At 40.3% G+C, this 27,542-nt stretch overlaps 2 protein-coding genes across 2 annotated transcripts; both read left to right on the top strand.

Moving 5' to 3' along the window:
• The first annotated feature begins 42 nt into the window (after positions 1–42).
• KRT25 (keratin 25) lies at positions 43–6,003 on the top strand. Its single transcript, XM_019638568.1, has 8 exons — positions 43–525; positions 838–920; positions 1,313–1,469; positions 3,588–3,749; positions 3,834–3,959; positions 4,327–4,544; positions 4,901–4,968; positions 5,628–6,003. The coding sequence occupies exons 1-8, from the start codon at positions 49–51 to the stop codon at positions 5,735–5,737; spliced, it is 1,401 nt and encodes a 466-aa protein (XP_019494113.1). The 5' UTR covers positions 43–48; the 3' UTR covers positions 5,738–6,003.
• Positions 6,004–19,860: 13,857 nt separating this feature from the next.
• KRT24 (keratin 24) lies at positions 19,861–23,946 on the top strand. Its single transcript, XM_019638771.1, has 8 exons — positions 19,861–20,470; positions 21,257–21,339; positions 21,730–21,886; positions 22,162–22,323; positions 22,423–22,548; positions 22,918–23,135; positions 23,355–23,467; positions 23,666–23,946. Exons 1-8 carry the CDS (start codon positions 19,898–19,900, stop codon positions 23,767–23,769), a joined length of 1,536 nt encoding a protein of 511 aa, XP_019494316.1. The 5' UTR covers positions 19,861–19,897; the 3' UTR covers positions 23,770–23,946.
• Positions 23,947–27,542: the final 3,596 nt, after the last annotated feature.

The raw sequence follows: 27,542 nt of genomic DNA, 5'->3' as shown, positions 1-27,542 counted from the left end.
AATTGTCTATAAATAGGCAAAGCAAACAGTGAGCTGAGAAGGCACCCCATGCTGGCTCTCACAAGTACAGTCCTGCGACCCGCTTGTCCTGACACCATGTCTCTACGACTTTCCAGTGGATCCAGGAGGGCCTGTCCCCGTCCCACCACAGGATCGCTCCGGCTCTCAGGTGGAGGCGCCAGCTTTGGGGCTGGAAATGCCAGCAGCATGCCTGGAATTGGAAGTGGCTTCTCATGCGCCTTTGGGGGCAGCGCGTCGGGAGGAAGTGCAGGCGGAAGCAATTCCTGTGCTGGCTTTACTGTAAACGAGGGGGGCCTCCTTTCTGGCAACGAGAAGGTGACCATGCAGAACCTCAACGACCGCCTGGCGTCCTACCTGGACAATGTGCGTGCCCTGGAGGAGGCCAACGCAGACCTAGAGCAGAAGATTAAGGGCTGGTATGAGAAATACGGGCCTGGCTCCTGCCGGGGTCTTGATCACGACTACAGTAGATATTTCCCTATCATCAGTGATCTCAAAAATCAGGTAAGAAATTACGCTTTGCAATCAGTGTTTTGTACTTTTATATCTAAGTGTTCTTTTTCTTTCTTCCCTGAGTACTGAAAACATTTATCGTCTCCACGTTTAAAGTCTTAAGGGGAGTTTCAATTTAGCGTTGGAAATAAGCACTAAGCAGATTCGGTTGGTTAATCTCATGATTTAAAATGTCACTGACTAGCTAGTAACTATATTAATTTTGATTATTTCCATTTCCTAATCTAAAAAAAAAACTACTTTTTTGCTTTTTCAATTAGTTGTGATAAATTGCCTTTAAAAAGCCAAATTTCCCATTTCTAGGTCATTGCTTCCACCACTAGCAATGCTAATGCTGTTCTACAGATTGATAATGCCAGGCTGACAGCTGATGATTTCAGACTCAAGTAAGTAGACTCACAGAGTGAAAAAATTCATGGAGAGTAATGCGAAGCATTAAATTGAATTTATTTTTTGATCCCTCCATTAACTATCACCAACTGTTATTATTCCAACACCATAAAACACTTGGCTTTAAAATAAACATAACATTATTACTTTCTTTATACTTTGGCTATGAAATATATAGTACAAACTGCTATAAAAGTCCTATTTGATACCCTAGTTCTCTGTGTGCCAAAGACATGCTTTAAAATAAAGAAAAATAATGATTATTATACACTGAACTTTGAAAATGTCTCATGTGGCCAAATCTGCCACTTCAAAATTCCAGGACTACTGATTGGTGACTAGGTCTCCAACCATGGAACAAATTGTAAAATCATTAATGCTCTTTCAGGTATGAAAACGAGCTGGCTCTTCACCAGAGCGTAGAGACTGATGTCAACGGGTTACGCAGGGTTCTGGATGAAATAACCCTGTGCAGAACAGACCTCGAGATTCAGTACGAAACCCTGAGTGAGGAGATGACTTACCTCAAAAAGAACCATAAGGAGGTAAGAGTTGAGTGTCTACATTTTGCCATCCCTCTGCAGACACCATCCATCTGACAGGAGATAATGCACTCGGCTTCTTAAAAAAGAAACTGGTTCTAACGATCCATGGTCAGACAGACATGAGGCCAGAGCTGTTTTTAGAAGTCGAGAAGTATTTGTACAGATTCACCCTTGCTCTCTCATCATTTCCCACGGGAAAAAAAAAAAAAGAAAAAAAAAATCATGTTTTCCAGACCCATCAGGGTTACAAGAGCAGTGTTTGCCTAGGTAATTATAGCTAAGTTAAAATGACATACTTCGAAGATTGCATCTAATTAGATAAAATACGTATCTTGAAAGGTAACCTAAATGTAAATATAACAGTGGCAGATGAAAAGCACATAAACATTAACTCCATACACACATTAAGTATATATACTTAATAGTAATACATATTCTTGAAAGGTATGGCTCTAAAAATAATGAGGCTGAAATGAAATTGTTATATCAAAATTTACACTTCCAAATAAATAGTGTTCGTCTAAAGTGGTCACCGTGGGAAACTAGATTCAAAATCAAATCATACAGCCACGACTGCAGGCACATCTTAGGGGCTACTTTCAGAACCACTGTTTCCTGAGAAAAATCTTTATTCTTTGAAAATGAATTTAATATTTTAAACAGCCAGAAGACTTCTACAGTCAAGTCAAATGCTTAAAGCAGAAAATCAAGCTAAGAATGCTGCTTGATTAGTCATGAGACTGTCTTATAAAGACAGCTACTTGAAGAACAACATTTATATGGATATATGGGTTCAAGTGTGGCTCTAGCCCCTGGTAGTTACTCAACAAAGTTTTGATGAATTGAATGCAATTGATTTTTTTTAATGACTCACTGACAAACCCACGTGCATCTTTTTATCTTTTTTTTTTATCTGCTTGAACTGGGAGAGTTTTCCCTAAATCCTCAGAAGTAAAAACCCCACCTGGAGATAGAGAAGGTATAGGGACCACCAGGGAGGAAAGAAAGCCTCATTATTGTCATTAGGGCCAATCCCGGGCCTGAGGTGTGGGTGGGGAGGAGGGTTCCTGCAGCAGAGATAGAAGCTAATCGGTGTGATTTCAGTGTACACAGACTTAGCAGTGATGTCTGCCATCTTAGAACTGACACACTGCATCCCAACAGCACATACCTTAGATGGGATAATATGTAGATTTTGACCGCAAAAATGATTCCTGCCTCTATGATGATGATCATGATCATAATAATTAGCATCTTTTTAGCATGTATATGCCAGGTAGTACTGTTGGTCCTACTACAAATAGTTCTTTCACACCTTTCAACAACCCAGAGAGAAGAATATTTTTTTATCCTCAATTTTCAGATAAGAAAACTGAGACTTAAAGGAGTTAAGCAATGTTCCCAAGTTCACCTTGTCACTCAGGGCAGAACCCAAATTCACAAAGAGATTTGCATGACACCAAAGTCCATCATGACACCATAATTTCCTGTATAAGCTTAATAGCTTAATAGACATCTTTAAACGATGATGTTCTTCCTTTACTAATTATAAATAAATATGTTTATAATTATAAATGAATATAAATATATAAACATTGTTATTTATTTATAATTATTCCAATTGTTCGGAATTATTCAGACTTAGCCCTTTAACCAAGTTCATGCTATATTCAGGGTATAGCTAGCGAAGAATATATCAAAGCTGGTCTCTAAGTGAAATAATGATTGGTCCACAAAGGTGGAGACATTTAAGCTATAAATAAATAGAATAAGAGGTGATGGATAACTCATTTTTTAAATGTTAAGGAATTAAGACTTTTTCTGTGCAGAACTAGAACCAATGAATTGGAGTTATAGGAACTGGAACTGCGTTCACTATAGGAAGTCCTTGAGACAATTAAAACTGTTCAGCAATGAAACAGTCTATTTCCTGAGATAGTGAGCTTACCACCGTTGAAAGTTATGTCAACTGGACAGGAAATATGAAATGCAGAGGGGGCTCATTGCACAGCCTGAGAGATGGGAACCAGATGACTGCTAAGAACCCTTCCAAAGCTAAGCTTCCAGACTTTCTATAAGATCCCTGCATAGCGGAGCTAAACGCTATTCTGCCTCCAGGAAATGCAAGTCCTGCAGTGCGCCGCTGGGGGCAACGTGAACGTGGAGATGAACGCGGCACCCGGGGTGGACCTCACGGTTCTGCTGAACAACATGCGGTCCGAGTACGAAGCCCTCGCGGAGCAGAACCGCCGGGACGCCGAGGCCTGGTTCAATGAGAAGGTGAGCCTTGTCCAGAATTCAAGCTGTCAGCATTTTGGTGATGTTCACACAACTAAGATTTGCTCTGTCTCTTCCACCTTTCAGAGCGCTTCACTGCAGCAGCAGATCTCTGAGGATGTGGGAGCCACGACCTCCGCCCGGAATGAACTGACGGAGATGAAGCGCAATCTCCAAACACTGGAAATTGAACTTCAGTCTCTCTTAGCAACGGTAGGAAAGGACAATTTCTTACCATCTCTCAGGTTATCATTTTAAATATGTGTCAGTTGGTTTTAAAACCCTTAACTGTGTTGAGAATATATCCATATTATTTTATGTAATTAACTTAAACATGAGGAAAGAGTAGGGTTTGGATATACAGATCAGCTAAACCATCAACATCTGTGTCTTCAGGTTTGTCCTACCAAAATGAAAGACTTGCTCATGTTAGGAGTGTCACAGAGCCTCCTTAACTGTGTGTGTGTCAACGTGAAATCTAAAACAATCAGAGGCAAAGTTAACAAGAGGAGTAAGTCATAGGTCAAAGCGAGTTTGTATAGCTGCATATCTGTCTCAGCTTCTTCATTGTTTCCTTCAGAAACAATCCCTGGAGTGCTCCTTGACGGAGACCGAAGGCAACTACTGTGCGCAGCTGGCCCAGATCCAGGCTCAGATCGGGGCCCTGGAGGAGCAGCTGCACCAGGTCAGAACCGAGACCGAGGGTCAGAAACTGGAGTATGAGCAGCTCCTGGACATCAAGGTCCATCTGGAAAAAGAAATCGAGACCTACTGCCTCCTCATAGGCGGCGATGATGGGTAGGTAAAATAGTGTACAGAGAAGATGTAATATACTGAAGTCTGCATAAAACTTAGATCTCTGGAAAGTGAACATAAACTGATATGACCGCATTTATAATCATAGACACTAAATATTAAACACAGTACTCTACTGCCAAGACACAAATTAGTAACATCGTACAAAACCAAAGTGCGACAAGCCCTGTATTTAAAGTATGAAAATTTAAAAATCACTTATTGATGCGAAAGCAGATGTAACCCACTGAAATGTTCTCACCAAACAGCTACAGAAAACCTAATGGTGAATCTAGAATTGGAGGGTTTCTCTCTAAATCGCTCTCTTTTGTGATGTTTTCAACAATATGTGTTCACAGGGCTTGTAAGGCTGGAGGTTACAAGTCTAAAGACTATGGATCTGGAAACATGGGAAATCAACTCAAAGGTAATTAAAATGAAGTTCTGTTTTTATGCTCTACTACTTCAATTTCAATACACAGCTTCGTGTTTTTATATTCCCAGGATATATACAGAGGGTGCCAAAAAATGTATACACATTTTAAGAAAGGAAAACAGTATTAAAATTGTAATACTCAATATATACCAATAACAAAAGATGAATACAAATCATGTTTGACTTCTGCAATCACAAGAGGTGCTCAAAGTGGTTACCATCAGCGTCCAGACACTTCTGATTACGGCAACTACTGCTTGAGCAACGTTGACCAAAGTGTCCACTTGTATACATTTGGGTTTTTTTGCACCCCCAGTGTGTGTGTGTGCCCATTCCCTACTCCTCCCAGCCCCTGGCAATCACGATTCTGCTTTCTGTATGAATTTCCCCACTCTAGGTACCTCATATAAATGGAATCAGAAAGTATTTGTCTTTTTGTGAGTGACTTATTTCACTTAGCATAATACGCTCAAGATTCTTTTATGTTAGAAGAATTCATGTGTTAGAATTTCCTTCCATTTTAAAACTGATTAATATTCCATTGTGTGGATATACCATATTTTGTTTGTCTATGCATCCATTGATGGACATTTGGGTTGTTTCCACATTTTAGCTATGATTATCTTATTTGTCTTTTTTTCAACTCTTAGATCCGGCCAAAGCCATAGTGGTTAAGAAAGTTCTTGAGGAGGTAGACCAACGCAGCAAAATACTTACTACCAGGCTCCACTCCCTGGAAGAGAAATCTCAAAGCAATTAATTTGAAACACAAGAGCCAGCATATGCCAAATACTCTTTGAGAAGAGAAGGCATTATATATCTGTCCTGAAAAATGAGCAAGTTCAAGAAAAATGTCTGTCCTATTGTCTTTCTGTTACTGAAATATAGTCTCTATCTGGCAATGCATAGTTGTATCTCCCCATTCATCTGGAAGAATGCCACATACAAATATGATGACTCATTTGATCATATAGAAAATGCTGCCAATTCTTTGCATTCAATAAACCTACTTCCTTTAGCAAGTTATCACTGGTGGTATTGTCTTACATTTAAAATGTGGGATATAAAACTGAAAGCAACAAAGGAACGAGACAAAGAAACAAAAACTCACAGACACAGACAACAGTTTAGTGGTTACCAGAGGGTTAGTGGGGAGGGGGGTGGTAGATGAGGGTAAATAGGGCCAAATATATGGTGATGGAAGGAGAACTGACTCTGGTGGTGAACACACAATGTGATATATAGATGATGTATTACAGAAGTGTACACTTGAAACCCATGTAACTTCACTAACCATTCTCACCCCAATAAACTTTAATTAAAAAAAAGTCTGTGATACAGATATAGGAACACCTAACAGTTTTTAATTTGTATGATGTTTTAAAAATTAACAGATTTCCCTGTAAATTTTCATGAGGATTCCCCAATAATTCAAAATGAGACAAATTCAGAATGAATAAACATGCTTTCATTTAAATCCCCAATCTTTCATACTTAGACATAATAACAAGCCTATTCCCTTTCATGAGAGCTAAAATGTATACATATCAGGTTCATATGTAAAAATGGGGATAATAATAGTACCTCTCTAATGGTTAAAGATTAAACAAATTCTTATACAGTACACTTACAGAGTAAACACTCAATAAATGCTTATTTTTTAATTCTCAATATAATGATTAATTTTCAAATATCATTTTCCTTTTGAATATATATTTATAAAATATTCCAAATATAAGGGAGGTCAATGCAAAAGCTCTGGTTTAGAATTCAAGCTCTATTAATGGAGCCATTCACTTGTATTACAAAGTACACCCGATGTTTATCACTCTCTTGACTAATGGATCCATCCCTAATAAAGAAGAAAAAAATTAAACGAGCTGAAAACATAATTTCCTCAAATTAAATATTACCCCTAGAGACTCAGTTGACTTTCAATCATCTATGGAGGGATTGTCCATATTGTAATCCATCCATGAAATTTTGATTTCAGGCTCCATCTGAAAATATTAAGCTGAAAAGATGATCGAGTTCTTTAAGGGCATTTTAATTATCCTTGAATTGTTTTTATTGTCTTTTTCTAATGCAATCTAGGCCAGAGGCCACTAGAGTCAAAATGCCTAATTATGTCCACCCCCCCCCATCAGATTATGTAAAACAAAAACATTACCATCTTAGAGGAAATTCATGAGTTCTCAGAAATGCAGCTTTCTCAATAAATGTGAGCATAAAGGACACTTCCCTGCCAAATAGAAAATACTTCCTGATTTTATGCCACTTGGGTTCTGTGCCACTGTTCCCATTCATTTAATAATAATAATAATTTTCTCAGTAATAAGACTCTTATTTAGTAATAATACTACTTCATTTCAAAAGCATTTTTGAAATTGAATGATAATTATGTTACAGAAAGAAGGTAACTTTTGGGGGGACATTTTCAGCTTCGGTTCATATACTGTAGCCAGCGTGTCAACTCTGCTCCCTAATGAAATGCTCGTCTTCCTCTGGCACTGTTGCTGCCATCACCACCTCATTCCTGGTTCACTAGAGAGTTTACTCACAGCAACAATGAGGATTTTCAGGTATTTACATGGATGTCTTACCAAATGAGGTCTTACTTCATGAGGAAACCAAATCTTATCAAATATATCTGTCCTTCCTTAGGCTTAAAGTTATATTCACACAGACCTGCATAAGCAATAAAAATACCCAACAGTGGATCTATATTGTCAACTGAAATACAATATCAACTAGGTGTTTCGTCACCAAAAAGGATTTATTTGGGCAAAGGGTTACAACCCGGTGCATGCAGACATGTCAAGCCACATACACACACTGACTGCCAATATGAAGAAGGAAAAAGGAAGTTAAAGGGAGGGGTAGTTATAACCACAGAGCTTTATCGTAAGCATAGAGCTCTTCCTGTAGGGGTCTTGTGATGACATACAGCGTGAGAACGCCTCCCATAAGCCCTAGCTTCTCCCAGAGACCCACCTGACTGATTATGTTCGTTTAAAGTTCCAGTCCATCTTTATCAATATTCAGTTATAGGAATAATCTAAGAAGAAGGAGGGAGACAGTGTTGAAACTGATATTTGATGGTCTTAACCTTATCTCTGCAAACATCTCTTGATTTGTTCTTTTAAAACACATATCACCATGCCACTGATAGAGTGCTCACTAATATTAACTGAACATTTATAACTGGTGCTTCCATATTTTGTGTGTGAAATAATTCCAATCCAGTCCCATTTTTCTTCTAATTTTTGTAAGGAATGTAGATAGGTTTGTGTGATCAAAGGCAATACTAGTGTCAATTATTCACTAATATGATTTGGTAAATATATATATATATATATATATATATATATATATATATATATATATATATATATATAAATTAAATGCCCACTATAATCCTAGGGACTGAGGATCTATAGGAATCCAGATAAATCTCACTCCTGCTTTCAGGAGCTTATGTGCTAATGGAGGCAGACAAGACATAGGCAAGTGAACAAACAAGAAGACATCAGATGCTGCTAAGTGCTTTAAAGACAATACACAGAGTGGTAGTTTAGGGGCTGTATTAAAAATTATACTCAGGATTTAATTTAGAGGTACGGCTGAGTGATGGCATGGAAAGACCAATGCCATTGAAAGATGATTTTTATTACCTATATTTCTCAAAAGGAGGGGCCATGTCATGACATAACATGGAGAACACCCATGTTGGTCAAGGCAGAAAGGACCAAGGTGAAAGCTGAGGCCAAAGCCTTTATTGGGAGTTCTGTGGGAAAGGAAGGGCAGGGAGAATAAACTGTTTACAACTGGCTAATCTGAATAATTCCTTTGGGCTTTGGGCTGTAGGAGCAGTCTCTCTTTGTTCAGTATGTGGCCCTGGGATGGTTTCGGGCAGGGGGAAATATTGTCTTGATATGTGAGAGTTAGATGAGAAGATGGTTGAGGCTATAGATTCAGTATTGGGTGGTTTGCATATAAAAGATGTGCTTCCGGCAGAGCCCTTTGCTATCTCCAAGAATTGGTTAGCCCTGGGCCAGCAAGCTGTTTAAGATATCAAAACATCATAAAATAAAAAGCATGATTACTACAGGGGCCAGGTGGCTCCCTTAGATGGGCAGTCATTGGAGACTTTTCAAAGGGGATGACATTTGAACTAAAGCCCAAATGAATGAGAAGGAGCCAGTCATGAGAAGCTCTGCAGGCAGCTAATGCAAAGGCCCTAAGGCGGGTAGGAAAAAGGGCTGGCACGTTCCAGAAAGAGATAGGTGCTGTTGCTGGAGCAGAGTAAGCAAAGCAGCGGGGAGGTTCAAAAGAGGCCATGGAGGAAGCTGGACTTTTTTCAAAGTTCAGTTGGAAGCCATGGGCAGCTCCAACCAGAGTGCCATGAATCTAGAGAAATCGCTCTGGTTGCTGTGTGGAGAATGGGTGGTAGGAAGGCAGGAGTGGAAGCAGGGAGCCTCTTGCAGCAACTTATGTGAGACATGGTGGAGGTGTGTCCTGGCCCTGAAAACTCCTACTTACTCTCCTATGGGAAGTCCTCCCATATCGCCCACTCCATAGCACGTAGGTCCATGTCCTCGCTCTGTGCTGTAATTGCCTATTTCCCATCTAGCGCGTGATTTGGTCAACTGTAAGCTCTTCAGAGCAAAGGCTCGTTCTATCATCTCTAAATGTTTAACACCTAGGACAGGACCAGACTCAGCACTGAACCAATGAACGGTGTGACTCAAGCTTGTACCAAACAATTTAAAGCTGTACCTAAGGCCTAAAAGGAATTTTAAAAATTAGTCATTGAAACTTCCAAAAGGCATCTATTAAAATGAATGCAAGAAAATCAGATCATCAGTTTTCGGGGGGAAATTACACAACAGTTTTCCTGCGATGATTTAGGCAAAAATGTTGTCCATAACAATCGTAACAAGACACGATTCTCTAGTAACAAAGCCACACTGCAAAAAACAACGAATGCCTTGGCTATGTCATAAAGCAGTAATCTTCGGCTCTGTCCAATAGATGTTCCTTTTGGGATAAACATCATGCCAGTCCCACCAGAAATGGTGATATGTACTCTCCTCCCCACATCCAGTTGAGAGTTTTATTACAAAAAGTTGCCTGTAAGATATTTGGCAAGTTATGCTCTGCACTAGGGTACCAAGCCCATGCTCCACTCCCCAAGCTGAGTGTCCAAGAGAGAGAATATCTGTGCAAATTTACAGAAAGGACTACAGCACTGCTGGTACATGTCATTAAAATACTACTGCCCAGATTACCCCAGAATGCCCTCAACTATGGCCCCAGGGTTGTGTCCTTGACCCCTTCCTCACCACCAAGTAACGAAATGCACAAAGCACAGCAGGGGCCTCTAGAACCCAACTCCAGACTAGCCAGAATGCTGGTTGTTTGCTCTGATTCATCAGTTCCCATACCATATGGTTTTAAATATTTTGAATATCACACCTAGTTCTATCCATTTTCCTTCTTTTGTTCCATATCTAATTCCTCAGAAAAGCCTTTAGGAACCATTTATATGCTCAGGAATGGTCTAATGTACAGAACTATGTTCCACAATTCTAGATGGTCAGTTTCAAGGTCATGAGAAAGTGACCAGAGCAGGAGCCCACTGACAATTCAGACTGGAGCTGAGTGTTCCTGGCCTCAGCTGGCAGGCCCCGGCACCATGGCTTAGACCTTCTCCTCTAAATCATCTCATTAATGAATCAAACTAACAAAGAGAAGTATATTCTCTGATTCACTTGTTAGAGAAGATAGCATTGAAGTGTGGTTCAGGGATCAGGCTCTGAACTGCCTGAGTTCAAAATAAATTCTCCCTCTTTCTAGCTATAGGTTCTTGGGCAAGTTATGTTCTGTGTCTTGATTTCCTTACTAGTAAAATAGGCATAATAATGATAATATCTACTTCAGGGAGTTGTTAAGAGGATTAAATATCCAATCTATGTACTTGGAAAAGTGCCTGGTTCATATTGAGCCCTCAATAAATGCAGCTAGTATGATGAAGAAATAAAAATGTAAAAATTAAGTTCATGATAACGGAGAACTTTAAAGACATATGAGATCTTAGAGATTGTCAAGTCCAGGCCAAGTTTCCCCACCAGGGGACCGAGGCCCCAGGGATGACGTGATGGACCCAGAGTCATCCTTGGTACTCAGAATGAGAGATATAATCTTATCGGTCCTTTGAAAGTTGAATGATAATTCTCCCTAATTTACCATAAGGCTCAGGCAACAAATTGAATAAATCAGTCACCTAAAGCTTTCAGGAGAGAAATGACCTAATTCCAATGAATGTGTTGCCAAAATGGCAAGTCTACAAAGAAAACGGAGAGCGTCCAGCTCCTGATCCTATTCTTTGTGAGGCTTAGGCCTGCAGGAACTCGGTTGGGAGTATAGCCAAGGTGTTCCTGCTCATGTGAGAGGTATGACCTGGCAAGTGGTTAACGTGCTTCCATTAGTGTCTGAAGCAGGAAGTAGCTTAAAGCTTTCCAGAAAGGGAAGCAGAACAGAACTGCCTTGGTTCAGGATGGCCTTTACCTGCTTGATTTTTAAAAAAGGGGGTATATTTATTCACAGTAGTACTGAGAGAACATGGCTATCATTTTTAAATTATTTAGAGGATTCAGTAACTTTGAAATGTAACCAAAAATACATAGGCATCAGTGAAGTCTTAACGTTTATACACTCATTTAATTTTTATAATTCCTTAATCCCAGCTATAAAGCTGCATACAGAACCTAAAGCAACTGGCCTTTTCCGCTATAATTTGATGCTCTGTGCTAAGCCACTGACACCCATCAGTCTTGTGATGCGACAATGTCTTGGAAGTTGTCACCTGAAAGTGAGAAAGGAAACACACTTCCCTCTCTTCTCTTAGCTCTGCTCTGCAGAAGTGTGTTGGAGAGTCTCAGGCCATCCTCAGATGCCATGACTTACTAGAAGGACTCACAGAACTGAGAAAAGCTGCTATACTCATGGTTATGGTTTATTACAGTGAAAGGATGAAGACTAAAATCACCAAAGGCAAAAGGAGCATAGGGCCAGGTACAGGAACCACCAGGCATAAGCTTCCAGCTCTCCTCTCACATTGGAATCATACAAAATGGCATGCATTTACCCCAGAAATGATGTGATGACACATATGTAGTATTACCAACCAGGGAAGCAAACCATGCCATCTGTGACCCACCTTAGTTTCTCAGTCTCTAGTCCCTTCAGAGGCCAAACCAATACAGTGTAGCCAAGAACCCCTCCATAAATCATATTGTTAGCATAAACTATCTGCATCCACAAAGACACTCTTATCAGGCAGGATGTTCCAAGGCTTAGAGGTTACCTCCCAGAAGCTGGGTAAGGGCCAAGGCTTTCTTTGGAATATGCAGGGTCTGTGCCTGATGAATTAACCATTCACTACACAACGGATCTCACAGCAGGGCCCCAAGACCATGCAGAGTTCCGCTTCAGCACATTCGTCCCCTAAAGCTTACCCCTAAACTACCAGGATGGATGAGCACTCCACACTCAAGACCTCCACAACCCTTGGATGCCCAGGCTCTGTGGTCAAGTGTAGCTTATGGTGGATTCCACCTTTCTTTACAGTGAGTTCTCTCTTAGAGACCTTCTTTAATATTTAGCACCTGTCAGGTCCCTAACTCTCTGCACATGCCAACACCAAAACATGGAGAAGACTTGAGAGCCATTCACAGAATGGCCCCTACATAAAGCAGAAGATGAGAACATAATCCCTGGGTATACCTAAATCTTCACCACTCAGAATCAGGGGGGTTAATAGTATTTGGAAGCTTTGACTATATGAGTGTGTGTGTGTGTGTGTGTGTGTGTGTGTGTGTGTGTGTGTGTGTAGAATAATTGAATCAAGGCAAGCTTAAGAAAAATGTATATTCATTGAAACCATTTTCCAGGTAATTAAAGCAAAGGTGGAAAATTCAATCAATACAAACAGGCATGCTTCAGACGAATTAGAAAATAGTATTTTCAACCTGTTGCTACAACTAAAGTTTCTAGACCTAGCAATGCAAAAAAAAAGAAAATACAAATGGGTACTTTCTTAAGTCTGACATAAAAATTCATCTTCCAGATGTAAAACTCACGCCTCCCTTCCTCCCCACCTTCGATTTTTCTTAATCTGGGAAAGAACTCAAGGAAACAAACATTGGCATCATGATTAATTGAATAGTGATTATACTTTATGTTTATTGGCCACTTTATAATTGTAACATACAGATACATAAACATGTGATCTTCACAAAACCCTGAGAGATAAGTATGATGACCATTTACAGATCAAGATCCAGATTCAGCGATATTATCTGTCCTGTCCTGTTCACCAAGCAATTAAATGACAGTACAGGACTTGGACCCAGTCTCCAAACTGCCAATCCAATATCTTCCCACAACACACTACCCTATAAAATATATTTTCCTACACAATACAGTTATAGAATTCCATAACAGCCTATTTTAACTACCTATAGCTGAGCTGAAATTCTATAGCTCTACCTGTCACAGAGTAAGTGCTCAATAAATGTTTGTTGAATATAACATAGAACGGACACCCCACCTATGACAGTAGCACTCTAGAATGGCTTGGAGTGCCTAGCAGCAGGAATACGGATGCTCTCCTGCATTGGTCCCAACAGCTTGGTGGTGGAAAGGAATTGGGGCAGTTGGCCCTTAAGGAGGTGGCACAAGCCTTTGGAAGCAGATGACAGATGGGGTCTGGGTTTTAGCAGCAGGGCAGCAGCACAAAACTGGGGAGGAAATCTGAGTTCCTATTGCTGGGCAGCAGGACCTGGTTGCAAACCTGTGACAGAAGGTGGTGTGAAGTTCGCAGTGGGATGATGGCAAGGTGAGCCTCTAGGACCAAGCTACATGGAAACTGGGTCTCTAACTAGGGCAGCTAAGTGAGGGAAGGTGATAAACCAGCCCTCGGCAACCAAGAGTCTACAACTAGGTCAAGCATTGGGATAGTAAATAATCTCTATTGGTTCTCATTAGAAAAAAAAAAAGTAAATTATTTTTCAGACACTTTCTCAACATCGTGAAAATTATATAAGAGAAGACTTGCTGTGATCATATAAAATACAACAAAAATTATATGTAAGTTTTTTAACACCAAGGACTGTGACTTGTCAATTTTATTCCCAAAATCTAGCAGAATGTTTTTGTAAGATGCTCAATTAATACTTAATAAAAGTTTACTTAATACTGGTGTGTAAAATATAAACTAATTTCATCATAATAGATGATAAATGTATGATAAACTAGAATAATAAAATAAGATAAAAATAGAATAGTAAATTATAGAATTGTAAGTAGAAAATAGGTAATAGAATAAATTAGTACAATAATTGAGATAAGAATATAATAAATTGAATAACAAATCATAGAATTATAAATGAATAGAATCATAACTGAACAGAGTAATAGGTGAATGGCAAATGAATGAAACAATAGCACCAACTATTAACTACTATGCCCATCATAATGCAGTTAATTAGAAATAATCATATTACCTTGTTATACTCTATATAATACAAGCAATAAAAAATAGGCATCAAATTTATCCTTCCCCCAAATAAATTACTCTACAGCTATTGAAATTCCTATCGCTAATTTTTAAAATCCTATGGTATAGCAGGGAGATGTGATTCAAGTTTATTCAAACAGATATTTGTTCCAACTTCTTTGGATACAACACCAAAATCTACAAAGTAATGTAAGGGAGAATATTCTTTATCTTATCAATGAATAAACCAATAAAAATGCAGGTGTCTTGGAACTTTGCTTAAACAATACCATTAACTACTTTGCGATCTTAAAGAAATCATCACCCTGAGTCTTAAATTTTTAATTTTAAAAGAAATGAATTGGTCTAAATTATTTTAATTTCTTCATCCTTTCTAAGTGGTGGAGAATTAGTCAAAATTTGCCTAGACTTTGGAATAGCAGAAAAATACATAGAATTTAATAGCAAATATTTTAGAAATATCCTTATTTGAACCAATTTTTAACCACTTTCCAAAAGCATTGGTATCAAAATGGGGTTTATCTACAGGAAAAAATGGAGATCAATTGCACAGTTGACGTCTTGAAAACTTTTTTTTTTTTTAAAGATTTTTATTGGGAAATCGGGGGGATGGGAACAGTGCTGGGGAATTGGGGAAAGGGGAACAGACAAGTTGCTGTCGTTTTTTGTTCTTCAATCTAGTTGTGGAGGATGTTGCTTCACTGGCCCAAGTTGGCACCATCATTGCGCTCTTCTCTGGCGAGGCAGATCAGTCGCCGGCTTCTGGACGGCCGCTCACTGCGGCTGCTGGCCGCTCACGCTGGCTGCTGGCCACACACGGTAGCCCATGGCAATCCACTGCCACAGGGACTGCAGCCCACGCCGTCGCCGGCGACTCATGGCAGCCCAGCTCCAGGTTGAGCTGTTGTTCAGCATCTTAGCTGTGGAGGGCAGTGTCACTGGCCCTCATATGTGGGATCTGAACCGGGGCCCTCTGGCATCCCAAGCGAGTTCTTAACCATCGCGCCACTCGGCCGGCCCGACGTCTTGAAAACTTTGACAATGCTGACCTATAAATGAATATGAAAACCAAATTGAAGCAAAAGACTTATCACCAAATAAAATCATGCCCCAATGCTTTTCTACCTCACCTTCAAAATAATCATCTCCTTCAAGGTTCATTTTAACAAAAATAATCAGAGAAGACAGAGGTATAGATTTTTTTTCTGTTTTAATTTAGTTTAATTTTTTTCTATTCCTTGTAAATTAGGCAATGACATGGAGCAATATTCTAGTAGTAGTATAATTAATTACTAAAAGAAATGCTGTCCCAGCTATAGCTCTGTCTCGACATTTGAATGCTGATAAATTTAACATGAAGTTATTGTCAAGTAAAACTATAAGGAAGCCAAAGAACAGTTCAATTATTACAATGGCTAGTGAAATATATACATATATAAATATATACAAATATGCATATATATGTAAATAAAGTGGGAGTATATTTCAGAGCTCTATTATTATTATAGCAATCCTAGTGGATAGTGTTATCTCATTATAGTCCCACACTGACTTAAAATCTATTGTTTTATAGTCTAAAACTGTGCCCAAAAAATGATTATGACATAAAATATTGGATAGGTCTGCAGTTTTCCAGCGTTCTTATGGTGTCAAAAATGCATACATGTTAGTTAAGATGACACTTGCTCTTTAGGAACTTATTCTCTACCTGAAAAGATAACACTAATACGAATGAAAATAAGGAAATCAAGTGTTCTTTAAAAGGAACTATGAGAAATTACTTAAACTTCCATATATCAAAACACTGGTATAGCGGCCACGGCCTAGGGCTCACGCATCCAACCTCTAGCTGCTGGGAGCATGGGCTGCTGGCAGCTTACAGCTGTGCCCCTCACTGGGCATTGCCCTTGGCAGCAGGGACCTCCCTTGCTCAAGACTATGCCCCCTCCCAGGAGAATGCCCATGGGCCAGTAAACTGGCCGATGGGCAGAATACCAAGGCTCAGCCCCTTTGCCTCAAGTTGGGCAATTCTGAAGGTCCAGTCTACCTACTTCAGATTTCAGCCGCACAGTCTCAATCTAGTCCTAGCTGCAGTTTGGCGCCACCTGCTGGCAGCTGTCTTCTCTGCCTAAAATCAAGAGAGGATTCCTGGATCCTGGGACCAGCGACTAAGAAGAAAGAAGCAGTTGCAAGGACCTGCAGCCGGTTTAGTTGGTTTGACTCATCCTCAGCCTCCCGTTTCCCGAACTCCCCTTCCCTATCCACCACCTCCCCACCCTGCCTGTCCACCTGCTATATGTCCCCTTCTCACCCCAGAAAATAGGAACATTAGCCCACCTTCATGGGGACTAGATGCAGAATGAGAGCCAAGAGCCAATCTCTTTAAGTCTAAATTTTCAGCAATGCCACATGGTACCAGGGGTTTTCACTGTGCTTGTCATATATGGCTGTCCATGTTTGACTGGCTTTGGATTGGACAACATTGCCTTGAAAGAATTCCTAGGCAAGCATCCTCTTCCTCAACCCCCTAACTTTATTAGGCTTTTCCTCTGAGTAAACACCTAGAATCCAATTAAGGAGGACCACTAACTCCTAACCTCTATTTTGGCACAATTTCTACCCAATAAGCAGTACTCTCTACCCAGTCCTCAAGCACAAGTGTGAATTTCTGCAGCTTACACTCTAGTCAAGTTCCTTCTACCTCGGCTCAGAAATTTCTAAGTTTCATCAGATTGCCTTCATTTAGCTGTTGTTCCTTTCTTTAAACATTCTTTTAGACAACTACCAGCCTTTATGAAAGTGGAAGGAATCCATTTCGTAATTTTAAAAGGGAAGGAAATCCCAATGATGGTTCCTTCCATCTCCAGCAATCACATATCATTAAATCATTGGCATTTAGAATTCTTTGGTTTCATAGCTTTGGGGAGGAGTGAAGCAAGATGACCAATGGACTGTGATGGTTGGTGCATTTTGTACCTACCTGAGAAGGGTGTAATGAGAATTACACCCAGATTAGTCACTTAAACTTTATAAGACACCTTGTACCCCTTGGAAAGATGGCACTCTGAATGTAAGACTGGTAACACACCATTACTGCAAAAACAACACAGGTAGAACAGGAAAGCTAATACCCTAAAGAGCTGCACAGCAAAGGGAATTATCACCTACTTAATGAGTCCCAATCAAAGGCAACCGAAGGGAAAATTAAAAGAAGGCAAGATGTTGGGGGGAAAAAATGATCGAATATAAAGATTAAAACATGCACATAGTACAGGGATTACCCAGATAAAGAAGAAAGTTTAAAAAAATTTAAAAAGTCAGCTACTTGTGCATAAAGCTAAGAAGGCCAAAAAATATTTTTGAAAGCATCTACGCTTTTTTTTTTTAAGATTTTTATTAGGGAATTGGGGGGATGGGAACAGCAGTGGGGATTTGGGGGAAGAGGAACAGACAAGTTGCTGTCGTTTTGTTCTTCAGTCTAGTTGTGGAGGACGTTGCTTCACTGGCCCAAGTTGGCACCATCATTGCGCTCTTCCCGGGCAAGGCAGATTAGTCGCTGGTTTCTGGATGGCCGCTCACTGCGGCTGCTGGCCGCTCACGCTGGCTGCTTGCTACACACGGTAGCCCATGGCAACCCACTGCCACAGGGGCTGCAGCCTACACCGTTGCCGCTCATGGCAGCCCAGCTCCAGGTTGAGCTGTTGTTCAGCATCTTAGCTGTAGAGGGCAGTGTCACTGGCCCTCATATGTGGGATCCGAACCAGGACCCTGTGGCATCCCAAGCCAGTTCTTAACCATCGCGCCACTCGGCCGGCCCTATGCTTTTCTTAAAAGATGCTTTTTTTGGTAATTGTGGTAAAATGCACATAACATAAAATTTACGATCTTAACCACTTTTAAGTTCAGTAGTGTTAAGTACATTCACGTGGATGTGCAACCAACCTCCAGAACTCTTTTCATCCTGTCAAAACTAAAACTCCGTACCTGTTACACAACTCCCCATTTACTCTTCCCTCAGCCCCGGGCAATCACCATTCTATTTTTTGTCTCTGAATTTGACTACACGAGGTACTTCATATAAGTGGAATCATAGAGTATTTGTCTTAAAAAAAAGCAAACTTAAACTACTAGCGGAGGCGAATGGAAATAATGTCAGGTACAAAGGGAAACAAAAACAGGAAGCAAAAAGTGAACTGGAGACGATTCTAGATTTCGGTATCTATACAATAACCTCAGTCATAATATTAGTTATCAGAGGTGGATACAAATTCTCTTTTCTAAAATCTTTTAAACGAAAACAGAAAAACAAAACATGAGCAGAGAGTAGACTGGGGAAACTCCAGATTTCAGTGTCTGCAAAACAACTCTCCCACTGGTTATCAGAAGCGGATTCAGATCCTCTTCTCCAGATATCTTTAAAACACAGAAGAAATCAACATCTTCTCTTCCGTTCCTTAAGATTTGATTCTAAAGAAGGAATCATTGTATCAGATTCAAATTCAATTAGAAAGATAACAATCTTTGTAGCATCACACCAGTCACAATTCACTCTGATCTGATGGTAAAACAATCTGCCTAAAACCTTTTCCAGTCTTCCTCAGGCATTCTTTGCTTGAATAAACGTGTTGCTGAGATCTAATCATATGTACATGGAATATTATTATTTATTTACGGTTTCCTTATTAACAGTAAAAATATCTAAAATGATCTCAAAATACTAAGAAGGAATAAACTAAAAATCACAAACTTCAACAACCTTAGAAATACGCAGATTGAAATCATCATAGAGAAGGACAATTAAGAAAATCTAAAACTAATGCTTATGCTAAAACTGTCAACTTTAAGAGAACAATACGAACAGAAAGCAACAAGTTTGATGGGAAATTTCCACTCATATCATATTAAGTATTTTCATGATACTTGTTAACTTGGAGATATGCCCTGCAATTGAGAAATCATGAAGCAAATTTCATAGAATTACTCCTTCAGAAAAGAATTATCAGTCGTCCAAACCTCTGAAAGATTAAAACTGTAATTCTGGAGAAAAAAAAAAAAACACTATTTTTGCTTTGCGCCACTTTTTTTTTTTTTTCCTTGATATAGGAAATGCCCCCAAGGCTCTGACCCAGCTTCGGAAAAAGAGCCAGTAGAGTGGGTTCATGGAAAAGAAATTATCCAATTGCGGATTAGCAAAACTGTAACAGGGATTAAGAAGTGACACAGAAAAGAAACACCCTAAAAGTGTGTATATAAGGGCCAGAAAGGCAGCCTGCAAATACGCTCTTCACGGTCACCTCTCCTATTCACTTGGACAAGCTAAACATTTGCAGGAGCGTCATGTCTTGCTCATCTCGGATCTCCTCCTCCCGGCCTGGCGGCAGCAGCTCAGTCAGAGTGTCTGCTGGCAGCAGCAGCTTCAATCATGGAAGCCGATGCCGTCTAGGGGGCAGCTCTGCCCAGGGTTTCCGAGGAGGAGCTGGCAGCGGTGGCCTAAGAGGGGGTGGCTTTGGAGGCAGCTTTGGAGGGGGTTTTGGTAGCTGCTCAGTAGCGGGCAGTTTGGGAGCTTCGGGCTCCTGGTCTGGCTTCGGTGGGGGCTCTGGCTTTGGCGGAGGTTCTGGATTCTGCAGGGGGTCTGGATTCGGTGGCACTGCTAGTGGAGGTGTCTCCAGCTATGGTGGCGGTGTTGGCAATGTGGGGCTTTTGTCTGGAGGTGAAAAGCAAACCATGCAGAACCTCAATGACCGCCTGGCCGATTACCTAGACAAGGTCAGAGCCCTGGAGGAGGCCAATGCTGGTCTGGAGAACAAAATCAAGGAGTGGTATGACAGATATGGGGCTGGGTCAGGAAAGGGTGGACCCGGACGAGATTACAGCCAATACTATCCAATAATTGAAGATCTCAAGAATCAGGTTAGAGGCTACCCATTGCTGAGTTTCTGTTATTTCTGTGTCTTTCACTTTTATTCAAATCATGTATTGTAATGAAGATTTTAAGTCAAAGAATTATTTGGAAACATGTTTGCTTGTTGTATATGTAAAATGGGACGTGGTATATTTTAACTGTGACAGTACTGCATATGACATCCAACCACATTAATTTCCTCTTTGCATTTCAAATTTGAGTATTTCTACAGAAGGCAGGCAGTTAATTAACATGTATGTATAACAGCGATGGCCATGAGTCAATCCTAGCTTAATCTGTTTTCATGATTAATTCTGGCAGGATGACATATTTTAGTGTCTTCTAGATTTCTAGATTTAAATAGTCTTTGCAACTATTTCTATTCCTAGAAGATCTGGTGCAAAGTTATATAAGAATGTGGTGGAATCTAAAATGTCTAGCCACTGTTGTATGGGAAATACATTTTTAAAGACTTTGTGAAATTCATTTTTCACACTATTTTCTGAAAGAGCTCATAGAATAACTGATCTCCCAAAGCAGCAGAAATATGCAGAGGGTTGTATTCTGTCAATCAGGGTTCTGTGCCTATCCCAGTAACTGTGCAAACTGTTACCTTTTTGCTGAAAGACGTAGTTTAAATACACCAGGATTATCAATACAGGTGTCATTCCTAAGCAAGTTTTCAGAGCAATTCAACTTTAAAAGCTAACTCAGGGGACATCTAACCTCACAGGTGGGCATGCAGACACAGGTAAAAAGCACCTATGATTCATTCACTATTTTTGTTTGTCCAGATCATTACTGCCACTGTAGAAAATGCTGGGATTGTGTTGCAGATTGACAATGCCAGACTGGCTGCTGATGACTTCAGACTGAAGTAAGAAAATAAAGACCTGGAAACAAATGTCGTAGGAAAAGTAAAATTCAATCTGCTTGCTTAATTTATTCTAAATTACAAAAAAAAAATCTTTTAGGGGATCAAGACCTAAATTCACAAACGTAATCCCAAGAGTAAACTTTAAAAACCATCATTCTACCAACAGAAAAAGAGGCAAATTAAGAATGAATTGTTATAAAAGAATATTAGCCATCTACAGAATTAACATTAGGCTCATATTTTTCTTTACAGAGAAAACATTCCTAAGAGAAAACTTAATAGTCTTAAGTGTTTATCGAGTAGCTCGGAGGAGAACACTTGTTCTTGAATATGTAAGAATCGATGTACTCTTCTAAGTGTACTGTACTGTCTTACTGCTGCCCCTTCCAGGTATGAGAATGGGCTGCATCTCCGGCATTCCGTAGAGGCCGACATCAATGGCCTGCGGAAAGTCCTGGATGAGCTGACCATGTCTCGCTCCGACCTGGAGATGCAGATCGAGAGCCTTACCCAGGAATTAATATACCTGAAGAAGAACCACGAGGAGGTAGGAGCATGCTCCACATTTTTAAACAACTCTGACCTATTTCCCCCTATGTCCATTCTATAAAAATAAAATAAAATAAATTCTATCTGAATAGATTTCCAACTCTTATGACCAGGAATAAAAGGAATAATGAGCACATTATATCTGAATGTGGTAGCTTCCCCCCTCCCCCTTCGGTGATCTATTTCAATTTTTTGTTGGCTGTGCATTTTAGGAAGTCATTGTTTTTCTGTTTTCATCACTGGTCTTTTTCTGGTTTTTTTCCTTCATGCTAGGAAATGAAGAGTATGCAAGGAAGCTCTGGAGGGGGCGTGACGGTAGAAATGAATGCCGCTCCAGGAACCGACCTGACCAAGTTACTGAATGACATGCGGGCACAGTATGAGTCGCTGGCTGAGCAAAACCGCAGGGAGGCTGAGGAGCAGTTCAACAAGCAGGTAAGTTTATCACCGTTGAGCGGCGAAGCCTGTGGCCACACACAAACCACTGCTGCTCATTTCAGCAGCCCACAATGACTGCATTTTATTTTTATTTAGAGTGCATCACTGCAAGCACAGATCTCCACGGATGCTGGGGCAGCTAGTTCCGCCAAGAATGAGATAACAGAACTGAAACGTACTCTGCAGGCCCTGGAAATTGAGCTGCAGTCCCAATTGGCCATGGTATGTGCAAAGCGCTTTCCAAAATCTCCCACGGGGGAGCTAAGCGAGTCAGTGTTCTTTCTTTGCCAAGATGCTCCACTTGGCACACAATAAAAGCAGTACTAAGGAGGACTGTATTGTGGTTGGAGAAAGCACGAGACATTCCAGTTAAAGATAATACATTCTATTTCCATAAAAGGTTGTGTTTAAAAAAGTAATGCCAACAAAAATTAAGAAAGCAATGACAGAACAATATAGCTTGTAACTTGGTGAAGGTGTACCTCTCCTACTACTTTATAAAATGCTGTCATTTTTAACAATCATCAATGACTTATTTCCAGCATGAATGTTTTGGGGTTTTTTGTTTTGTGTTGTGTTGTTTCCTCTTAGAAAAGCTCCCTGGAAGGAACCCTGGCTGACACGGAAGCTGGCTACATGGCTCAGCTGTCAGAAATTCAGGTGCAGATCAGCAAGCTGGAGGAGCAGATCTGCCAGATCCGGGGTGAGACTGAATGCCAGAATGCAGAATATGAGCAACTGCTGGACATCAAGACCCGCCTGGAGATGGAGATCGAGACCTACCGCCGCCTGCTCAATGGAGAGGGAGGGTAAGGACGTGTAAAAGCCATGAACGCGCTAGAAGGCATGCCTTGGTATATTTATGTTGTGAAAACAAAAGGGGGTTTGGGGGTTGGACTTGGATTTATAAGGTTACAGTGACCCTGTCCAATCCAAGGACATCTACCTTCATCATGCACAGCCCCCTGCATGGAGGGTTTCTCCTGCCTTTGCAAAATGCAAGGAAATACAATTCTCTTTTCCTCCAGTGGTTCTGGTTTTGGAGGATCAGATTTTAGAAACTCAGGATCCAGAAATATAGGATCCAAGGATTCCATCCCTGGTGACTCAAGATCTGGAAGCTGTTCTGGCCAAGGAAAAGGTAGACTTTTTTTTTTAATGTGCATAAATTTATAATTTAAAAATAAAAGCAGGTTTTGCTTGTCATTTTTAAAATATATACTGTCGTTCACCTCATCTTACCCAGAGAGAACATAATTTAATGAACGCACCAGAATTTCTCTTGATCTGTGTTCCTGTGATCGTTTCCAGACTGACATTGTGATTCCATGATTTTCAGACCCGAGCAAGACTAGAGTGACTAAGACCATTGTAGAGGAAGTGGTGGATGGCAAAGTCGTCTCATCTCACGTCAGCAATGTTTCTGAGGTGAAAGTCAAATGAGTGATTTCCAGATCAACAAGAGTGTCTTTTGGAGAAAACAATCGAAAGGACATCACACCCATCTAGCCATCTTTCTGCATAATTTCAGAGAAAAGTTTCCATCCAGAAATAGATGACTAACCAATTTTTTCTGTATCCTTTTTCTCTTATTGAAATGCTCTTTAAAAAGTGGCTGGAATAAACTTACTTTTTCAAAAGTTAACTAAAGTATTCCTAATTTTTTTAAAGAAAGTCAATATTTTACCTAGAAATGAAGTCATCAATTATGATCTAGCTGCAGTGTTAGGTTACTAATATTAATTAATTATTTATAGAGCACTTTCTTCATAAAAATCAAGATTATAGCCGTTTCGTATGTGGGCATTTTTTTTTTAAGATTTTTTTTTTATTGGGGAATTGGGGGGATGGGAACAGTGCTGGGGAACTGAGGGAAGGGGAACAGACAAGTTGCTGTCATTTTTGTTCTTCAATCTCGTTGTGGAGGATGTTGCTTCACTGGCCCAAGTTGGCACCGTCATTGCGCTCTTCCCTGGTGAGGCAGATCAGGCGCCGGCTTCTGGACGGCCGCTCACTGCGGCTGCTGGCCGCTCACGCTGGCTGCTGGCTACACACGGTAGCCCATGGCAACCCACGGTACCCCATGGCAACCCACTGCCACAGGGGCTGCAGCCTACGCCGTCGCCGGCAACTCAAGGCAGCCCAGCTCCAGGTTGAGCTGTTGTTCAGCATCTTAGCTGTGGAGGGCAGGTGTCACTGGCCCTCATATGTGGGATCCGAACCGGGGCCCTCTGGCATCCCAAGCGAGTTCTTAACCATCGCGCCACTCGGCCGGCCCTGTGGGCATTTTTAACAACATCCCATTTGAACTCAGTGATCGCTGAAATTAAACCTCAGCGTCCCTCAAACTATAGCCAACAGCTGAGCCCACACAGAAGGTTGCCGTTATTAGAATTATCAATCTATAATTAATTAACGCCTAGTTTCTTTCTGTCTGTCACTGAACTGGGTATTTCCTAAGATAAAAAGAAACATATGATATTCCTCCTACTTCAAGAAGGTTATACATTTTTAGATAGAGAGGAAACCTGAAACATAAAGAGCACAGCAAACACTAAAGGGTATCAATAGTGAAGGGCTTGATGCCACAATAGTCACCAGAAGTGCCACAGGAATCTGCCATTGCGTGTTTGCGGGACATTTACGAAACTGGTCATAATAAAAGTCTTGGGAAGTAAGGTGGGATATGTGATATGGTGCCAGATTTCTAAAAACTTTGAAAGCCCCGAAGAGAAGAGATGCTCAGATACTTATTCCTGTGCCAAATCTAGCCACATCTCTAGCCACAAATTATCACTTAGCCTAGTTGGTGTTTCCTGTCCCCACCCTCCCTTGCTGAGGCCTTTTAGCCCATGCGTGGTCCACAGGACATTTCAAAAACAGGTACTGTCTTCCAACCGACCAACGTATCCAAAGTTCCGAAAACTGTTTTCAAGAAACTACAACAGCCAAAGAGACTAAGCTATAAAGTTATGATATAGAGTTACAATATGGAGTATTCTAAGAAGTTAAAAGAACAAGGCCACATTGTTTGGGAAGTAAGTAAATATTCATCACAATCATGGGGAGAGGAATTATCTCTGACTGACCATTTCTCATAATTTGACAACTAAGACCTATTAGATCCTTTGTACCCTTAGACAGTCTGGTATGCACAAGGCATTTGTTGCAGTGTTTTCTAAAACAGCAAAGCTTGGAAGGAGCTTGAATGTTCATCCATAAAGAAATGATTGAATAAACCATGTGTATCCAGACAACAGAAGACAATGCAACCATAAAAAAGAATGTATTCAATCTTTGTATATAACCTGGTAAGATACCTAGGATATGCTGTTAAGTGAAAAATACATATATATATGCCAAGTGAGTACATATAATATAATTCATTTGCTTTATAATAAAAATACTGACGGGAGAGAGAAAAAAACTCATATATAACTGTACATGTTTATACGAACACAGAAATATATGCCCACACCAAAAGATTAGCCGTGATAACCTGGTGGGGCCTAGTGAGGACCCGGTATGCTGGGAAAAAATGTGCGCTTTTTCTTAATACATCTGTCAAGTGCTTGACTTGGTCTATGGAGTTAAATATTGCTTTGTATTTTATTTTTTAAAGGTTTTATTGGGGAACTGGGGAAGGGGAACAGCATTGGAGAATCGGGGAAGGGAAACAGACAAGTTGTTGTCCTTTTGTTCTTCAGTCGAGTTGTGGAGGACGTCGCTTCACTGGCCTATGTTGGTATTATCGTTGTGCTTTTCCCGGGTGAGGCAGTCACTCACTGGCCATTGGAAGGCCACTCACTACGGCTCACGGCAGCTCACGGTGGCTCACAAAAGCTCAAGCCCACTGCCGGCCAGCCCCACTGCAGCCTACACCATCACCAGCGACTCACGGCAGCCTAGCTCCAGGTCGAGCTGTTGTTCACCATCTTAGCTGTAGAGGGCGTAGCGTCACTAGCCCTCATATGGGATCTGAACTGGAGCCCTGCTGCCCAGAACCGGCGTCCCAAGTCAACTCCTAACCAATGCGCCACTCAGCCAGCCCATGTATTGCTTTGTATTTAAAAATATCTTAGAAAAAGTGTAGCTGTATGTGGTTCCACTTGTGATGTAAAAGCATTACAATAAATTAATGTCTATAATTAATCTAAATAGGTGATTTTATAAATGATGTTAAGCATAACAATTTTTTGAGCCAACCAAAAAAGAGGGGAAAGAGATGAGTTAGGAAGAGAAAAGAAATTTATATCTCATAAGCATTTATTATGTGTATGCTTTATTTCACTCAATTCTCAAATCCTATGATGGTAGATATTACTGTTCCTGTTTTACAGATAAGAAACCTTGACCTTGGAGAATTTGCCCTTGAAGAGATCAAATCATTTATTCAAAGTCACAGGGCAAGTAAGGGAAAGAATTCGTAGTTGAAGGCCTGTCCACTCTACCAACATAAATGAAGGTCTACAGTTTCATATATTAAACTCACAAGGTAACCTTGTTCTGTAAAAGTTACCAAAAAAAGTACTGCATATATTTCCATTTTTCCAAAACTGCTTCTCCCCGACCTAAAGAAAAGTAGCAGGCTTTAAAATTCCTTGAACAATTCTCTATTTACATAAAGAGGAGAAAGTTGTTGAAGTTGGAGGCCAAAAAAGCTAACGGAGACCTCCTTGGCCTGAGTTCAGAATAGAAAGCAGGATACTAAATGCCCCGTAGGCATTCAAACTGAAGCTGGAAGAGAACAAAATCAGGGAAAGACCAGCTTTCCAAGTAGGGCAGAAGCTGTGCTCTGGCAAAGTCAAATGCGGCACCTTGAAGTGAGTCTCATCATCTCACAGTGGCAGCAAAGGTGAGGAGTGAGATAGGCGAGGCAAATATTTCATTGAAAACTAAATTTTTATGCACAAAAAGTATATATGATATGTAATCTAAGTCAGAGCCCTTCTAAAATTTTTATAATAAGATGATGAGGAGATTCTCTGCAAAGGATTTTGTAAAAAAAAATAAAATAAAATAAAAAACAAAAAAAGACTGAGATACATATATTTCAAGAAATGTAATCATGATTTCCAAGCATCCTCACCTATCCTTGAAAAACCTCAATGGTGCAATTCATAACTGAGATTATTAATGCCGGGAATTTATTGACCTTGTGAAAAGAGCCTTTCATACTATCACACCTCTGTCAATTAATTCTAACACCTTGATCT

The sequence above is a fragment of the Hipposideros armiger genome, unplaced genomic scaffold, assembly GCF_001890085.2.
Source record: "Hipposideros armiger isolate ML-2016 unplaced genomic scaffold, ASM189008v1 scaffold_40, whole genome shotgun sequence".
Lineage (NCBI taxonomy): Eukaryota > Metazoa > Chordata > Mammalia > Chiroptera > Hipposideridae > Hipposideros > Hipposideros armiger.
The sequence above is the reverse complement of the archived record's forward strand: the minus strand, read 5'-3'. Positions and strand labels throughout refer to the sequence as shown.

Coding starts and splice junctions, on each gene's coding strand:
- KRT25 (XM_019638568.1), top strand. CDS start 49: ATGCTGGCTCTCACAAGTACAGTCCTGCGACCCGCTTGTCCTGACACC. Junction 3,750..3,833: donor AGGCCTGGTTCAATGAGAAG/GTGAGCCTTGTC, acceptor TCCACCTTTCAG/AGCGCTTCACTGCAGCAGCA. Junction 4,545..4,900: donor CTCATAGGCGGCGATGATGG/GTAGGTAAAATA, acceptor ATGTGTTCACAG/GGCTTGTAAGGCTGGAGGTT.
- KRT24 (XM_019638771.1), top strand. CDS start 19,898: ATGTCTTGCTCATCTCGGATCTCCTCCTCCCGGCCTGGCGGCAGCAGC. Junction 21,887..22,161: donor TGAAGAAGAACCACGAGGAG/GTAGGAGCATGC, acceptor CCTTCATGCTAG/GAAATGAAGAGTATGCAAGG. Junction 22,324..22,422: donor AGGAGCAGTTCAACAAGCAG/GTAAGTTTATCA, acceptor ATTTTTATTTAG/AGTGCATCACTGCAAGCACA.